The 6,210-nt window shown below is 51.9% G+C and overlaps 1 protein-coding gene across 1 annotated transcript; it reads right to left on the bottom strand.

Moving 5' to 3' along the window:
- Nucleotides 1–872: 872 nt before the first annotated feature.
- BARHL2 (BarH like homeobox 2) lies at nt 873–5,632 on the bottom strand (the record flags this gene model as incomplete). Its single annotated transcript, XM_080802813.1, has 3 exons — nt 873–1,185; nt 2,935–3,160; nt 5,002–5,632. The coding sequence occupies 3 exons, from the start codon at nt 5,630–5,632 to the stop codon at nt 873–875; spliced, it is 1,170 nt and encodes a 389-aa protein (XP_080658939.1).
- Between the last annotated feature and the right edge of the window lie 578 nt (nt 5,633–6,210).

Here is a 6,210-nt window from a genome sequence, read left to right as displayed (position 1 = left end):
TTTTTCCCCTAAACCAAGTCAGGCATCTCATCACAGTACATTCTGCTTTAGTAAAATCAGCTCCCTTGAATTTCATCGCTTGTTAAAAAAAGATAAACTTTATTTTTGTAATTTTCAATCACAAAAAAATCTATATTTTTGTCTAAGCATTTATTTTACTGAATCAAAAAGACATGAAAAGAAAAATCATGTTTTACTAACGTATATAAGTGACTCTTTTTTGGACAACATATAATAAATATGATATATCACTTATCACTCAGTCTTTCAAATGTACATTTTTTTTTCATATTATGGAGCATGCCACTTTTCCAAAAGAAAAAAGGTCATGAGAAATCAGTGCAAAGTTCTCAATTACCCTCCTCTTTTCTCTGGGGCAGACGAATGTCCACAGCAACAGCAACGCCGTGTGCCTCAGAATTGAGGCTGTCTGTCCATCTACAATTCTCTCTGCCTCTACGGCTTCCTCTCCGTGCCCTCCATTCTTCCCTCCTTACCCCTCCCCCCTCCCTCCCTCCTGCTTGTCCCTAAAGTCATTTTTAAAAAGAGCTTGAGGTTCTGTTTTAGTTGATGTTTTCACTTACTGGTCGCACTTTGCGTGGGGTCGGAGTTTTCCCCAGTCACACTGCTGTGGGGAGCTCCCCAGCCCCGTTTCTGGGGGTTGGGGAGATGAGAGCAGAGGGCTGGTTCCTCTCTGGGGGCCCCCCTCCCACTGGTGAGCGGCTTCTTCTCTTACTTCTCGGCTTCCCGGGGTCGCTCCTGCTCCCGAGAGAGGCCCTGCGGCCTGGTGCGGGGCGAGGAGGGCAGCTGTCCGGCCGGTCGGGGTGGGGACGGGAAGGGAAGGGACTGCAGCGCCGTCGATCGCTGTCTCTTCACCGGGGGTGCGGGGTGCCTGGGATGGGGCTGGACAAGGGGTTGAGGGCCGGCTGCCCCCCGGGCCCCAGGCCGTGGATGAGCACGCGGGGAACCAGGGGCCGCTGCAGCTGAGGATGGGGTGCGGGGGGAGTCCGGTACATGCTGCTGTACATGGCTGCGGCAGCCGCGGCGGCCGTGGTGCTGTCCACGCTGCCCAGCAGGCTTGGGTGGTAGAAATAAGGCGACGGGAACATCCTCTGCAGGGCCGAGTAGTTCCCCGCCTCGGCCAGCAGCTCCAGGCCCACCGCGGTCTGCCGCTTCCACTTGGTCCTGAAAAAAAGCGGGCGTGCGCGCGCCCCGCAGCTGTGGGAACAGTCCAGGCACCAGACCCTTTCTTCTCTCACCCTCTCCAGGCTTCTCTTTCTTGGGGGACAGAGAGACTGCAGACTGCGAGAGCTCTGAGAACCAGGAATGAAGCACATCTCCTAGGCCCCCTCCCCACCCTCTTGCTCACAGAATGGCCCAAATTCATGTCAGTTTCATAAATTACAGCTTTAATGTCTGAGACATTCGTAAATGAAATTCTATAAGCTTCCCTGCCTTTTCCTCTCTGTTCTGCTGTTGCCCCTTACAATTGGGTTACTTCCTGAAACTTTCCTGAAGGCCAACGGAGACCCCTCTTTCTATAGGCGGTTTTCTCCCTGCTCCCCTAATTCCTTTCCCCAAGGGCCCCCCCCCAATCCCAGAGTGTCCACTCTCTGCCCCTCCCCCTTTCCTCCAGTCCAAGTGAGAAGAAACCATAAACAAAAGGACACAGAGATTCCTGGGCCTCAGACCCTGTCCCTCTCAGTCCCCAGAGCTGTGGAGACACGTCCTTCTCCACAGCCTCACAGGACCTTACAGTGGGTGGGGGACTTGGGACAAGGAAGACACACACCAACGTTTCAAAATTAAATTCATTTGAAGGAGCGCTCTCCCAAGGTGACAGCACCTCGGGGCCATTTGGGTGGGGGATGCATTTCAAGATATTTTCTCCTCTGAGAGAGAGTAACAATTAAAACCTGTGATCAGCTTTTCTTGGTCTCCTCCCTCCTCCATAGTACCCCGCTAGGAAGAAGCAGCAAACAGGCCTTTGCTCAAATGCCCCATGAAGGAGTTCAGGGCTGGTGGGCCATCCATACCCAGCAGCTTCAGCCAAATTAATAAACATGTCGCCCATTTTAAATTGGCTACAAATGACACTAATGTTTTCCGACAGAATTAGGGTGGCTGAAGCCGTATGTAATGAGACAGAAAATTATGGTAAAGATGACAACTGGATGGGCATTTCCAACTGCACTTATGGACGATTAGAAGACAAATGAGAGAAAAGGAGGGGGAGGAAAAAATCTAGACAAGGGTGTCTACTGCCAGGCTTGGAAATACGGCACAACTTCAGCCTCAGCTTGCCTGGGTCCTCACTACAGCTCAGAGCCTGCAAGCGCTGCCAACCCCTTTCCGAATTTCCTTTCAGTGGAGGCAGTGGTTCCTGGCAGGCTCTGAGGTGACAAATCTAGGGAAGGGACAGACCCTCAGCCTGTCTGTCTGGCTGTCTCAAAAGCCAAGGCAAGGACATTTAAGCTGAGGCCAGTGGGGCAGCTCCTCCTGGATTGAAACAGCCAGGCTGTGTGGCCAGCTGCAGACCTTCGGAACCAGCCGGGGGCAGGCCCAAAGGGTGCATGGCACAGGCTCTACGGACCAGTGTCAGCTGCACAGATGTCTCAATTTGAGAAGGTGTGGCTTAATGGATTTGGGGGCAAAGTGGGGGGAGGGATTCCAGCCACTCGGGTTTCAGAGGAAAAGTAGCATATGCCAAGACACTCAGAAGTGCAAAATGTTCCAAACTCCAGCTGCCTCTCCATACGTCCCTCTCACCTGGGGGGGTGTGCTTCATCCCTGCTCCAGCCAGAAAGTCCCCAGGGGCCCACTCTGGGGCCTCTGAGTCCCTGGAGTCTCCCAGGCCAGGAAGGAAGAGGACCGGCTCAGTGGTCATGACCTGGATGGTCAGATGCCTTTGCTCCCCACCACAGCATCCCTTACCTGCGGTTCTGGTACCAGGTCTTGACTTGCGTGTCCGTGAGGTTGAGCGCAGCTGCCAGGTCCATGCGGTCCTGCACACTCAGATATTTCTGCCGCTCAAAGCTACGCTCCAGTTGATTGAGTTGGTGGTCAGAGAAAGCTGTTCTGGCTTTGCGAGGCTTTTTGGCTCTCACAGGGGGACTCTCTCGGCTACTCGTAATCTCCCGGTCTCCTTCCTCCTTTGTTCCTATGGTAGAAACCCATAGCCATAAGACAGTGTGGAATAAGAAGGGTGGTGTGTCCTTCTGGCACACACTTCCACATTCCCAAGCCAGCTGCTGGTCTTGGGGGACTATACTCCCACCACCCTCACCACACACAAACTTGGACCTTAGCCAAGGACCTTAGGAGGAAGAGGACCAATTTCTGGCCAAAGAGTCTAGAACTTTGTGCAGAACTCCTAAAAGGATTCTAAAAGTTTGTCTGATCTTCCTATCTTTGTAAGTTAAAAAGAAAAAAATATTTTACAATATAGGGTCCTTTCGTTATTTGGTTCACGGGGTAGGGAGGGGGGAGATTCTGTCCCATTCATTTTTTTTGATTTGGTACTTTTCAAAATACCTTTCTACTCTGTTGTTGGTGTGTTTGTTTGTTTGAGGAAGGGGCACCTTTTTCATTTCACTTTTTCTGTTTACTGAAAGTTAAATGCATTTGCTTTCCCTTTTCAGATGCACTTGGGAAATAGTGGGATCAAGTTCTCTGCAGCTGCTTGCGTCAAGTCTTTTAAAGCTTCAGAAAGAATATGTCACCCAGACACCAAGTAGAGCTCAAAATCACTGAGCCCATCCAGGTGACAGCCCAGAGATTTCCGGATTCTATTTGTCAACTTTGGTTTTTTACTGAAATGCTGGGAAATCGATATGTCAATCCCTCTCTGTTTGTACCCGTTTTTGCTGCACTCCTTGATCTTCCCTGCAGGAAGAACAATAATCTCTCTAATTGACCCACTGGGGAGGTTGGTGCACAAAAAATCGCCAGACCAGACTGTACATCTGTTTTGGGCACTATTATGCTAATGTTATAATAGTAAAATGAGGAGCCAATATCCTACCTTTCAGATAGTCAGCACACATCTTTCCCAGAGATGGCAAAGGTTAATACTAATAACAGTAATGAACTTATTAGTAAAGGTAAAAAAGAATTCTCCTGGTATGTTAAAACTCTTTTGTCGTGCAAAGACCAAAACACATCCTTATGTAATTGAGGAAAAAATGGAAAAAGGGAGTTGAAGCACAGTTTCAACTGCTATTTTTTGATTTTACAAAAATAAACAAATCCAACTCCATAAGATTTTACTTTCATAAATGCTAGTTCCCAATTACTTATAGGGAGACAAAATCTTACTGAAATACAAATAACTGGTTGGGGTCATGGAGTAAGAAGGGCATTTTAAAAACTGAAAAAGTGATTATAAATTTTTACCATAGGGGCTTCCCCACATTAATCACAATCTAATAAAAAAAAAAGTTACTTTGTTAATCAACTCGGAAAAATTTTCCTCATTAAATCTGGTAATTCCTGTGATGTCTAGAAAATGCAGTGTGTGTGGGGGGGGGGTACTGAAATAATTTGCATTAAAGAATAAACGCCACGTTGTGAACACACCCCTAGACACCACGCTAGCTAAGCCGGTCTCTCTCTCTCCCACCTCCCCTCATCCCCACCCCCCCAGGTCTCAGCTAGAAAAATCTCCAGTCCTTCCCTTTTATCAATGAAAGTATTCCGGTCAAATCCCCTCCGCCTCCTCCCTATTCCTAATAAACTGAAATTGTATAAAACAAAGAAAGGAGCAGGATGGCGGTGAAGGTTGAGAGGTGGCTATGTAACAATAAACCGAACTTCGGACGAGTCCTCGTGTCGCACACCCAGGCCTTCCTCCCGTTTGCAGTTTTTCACCGGGGTGCGATCGCCCCAGAAGCTCCCTGAATAACTCCGCAGCCGAGACTCGAGGGAGTCTGCAGGGGAGACCAAGAACCAGAGGGCGAGAAGACACTAGATGGCTCGGGCGGCCGACGCGGCGCGACTCACCGTGGCATTTGATGTCGCTCTGGGAATCTTCCCGCTTGTCGAGTTTGGTTTTGCTGTCCTCCTGCTCGAGCTTTGGCCTGAAGCTCTCGTGTGCTGCGTTGCTCTCCTGCTTCGGGGTGTGGTGGGGAGAGGACACGCTGGTGCTGTAGGGTGCACACGCCGCCAGTGGTTTGCTGTCGCCCAAGATGTCCTTAATTAAAAAAGAAGAGGTGGCAGTCCTGGGGGCCGAGGCGGCCGAGCCCAGCTGCTGGGCCGGCGGTTGCTGCTGCGGCTGCGGCGGCGGCGGCGGCGGCTGCTGTTGGGGAGAAGGCTGCAAACTTTGCGTGGGGGCCGCGGCGGGCGGCGGCGGCGGTTGGCTGTGGTGGAGGTGGTGGTGATGCTGGGGCCCTTCTGCTACCAGATGCGTCTCCGGGGGCTCCATGGTGACCGAGATGGGAGAAGAAGGCGCCGTTCCTACGGTATCAATCTCCGAACAGGGGGACGGAGTGGCCTGACTCCTAAAATCCGCGGTCCTGGCCTCGCCGAGCGGGCGGAAATCTCCATTCATCATGCCGGGGCTGCCCGAACTGGCACTGGACAAAATCGTGTCTATTCCAAAACTCGACCCGCTGGCCCCTTCCATTGTTGTCATTTCTACATGAGGTCCACGCCACTTCGCCGCTCAGCAGCCGCCCCGACCAAGCAAAGGAAGCTATCGATCGTAAAACAGAATAAACACTAAACAATGTTGCCGCGGCTTTAAAAAAACAAAAAAAGTGGGGCGGGAAGGGAAGGAAGGATCATGGGGGGGGGGTGGCAACCGGTGGACACTTTCGACACTTTTTGTTTTCCTTATTCATAAAGTAGGGGTGGGGAGAAGGGGAGAAAGGAAGAGAGAGGGGGAAAGTTACAAAAATTGTTGAGGAAGAACGGAGCTTGCGCTCCAGGAACGACCGCGCACGTGGGGGCGGCGGTGGCGGCGCAGGGGACTCAGACGAAGACGCTGGCGGCGGGAGGTGACCCCGACGCCGCCGCCGCCACCGCTTGGGTCTGCCCACAGCCTGGCACCAGGCGGCAGCGGCGGCGGCGGACCTGGCAGGTGCAGCGACCGCGGAGCCCGGGCCGTCGCGCGCCCTCGGAGCTCCCGGGCCGCTCCCCGAGGTGGCTGCTGCGCGCGACTCGGCCGCCCTGGAGCCGAGTTTCTGAACTTTCTTGGAAAGTTGTGGAGCA

Source organism: Martes martes (assembly GCF_963455335.1).
Source record: "Martes martes genome assembly, chromosome: 4".
Classification (NCBI taxonomy): domain Eukaryota; kingdom Metazoa; phylum Chordata; class Mammalia; order Carnivora; family Mustelidae; genus Martes; species Martes martes.
This window is presented reverse-complemented; position numbering and strand designations above follow the sequence as displayed.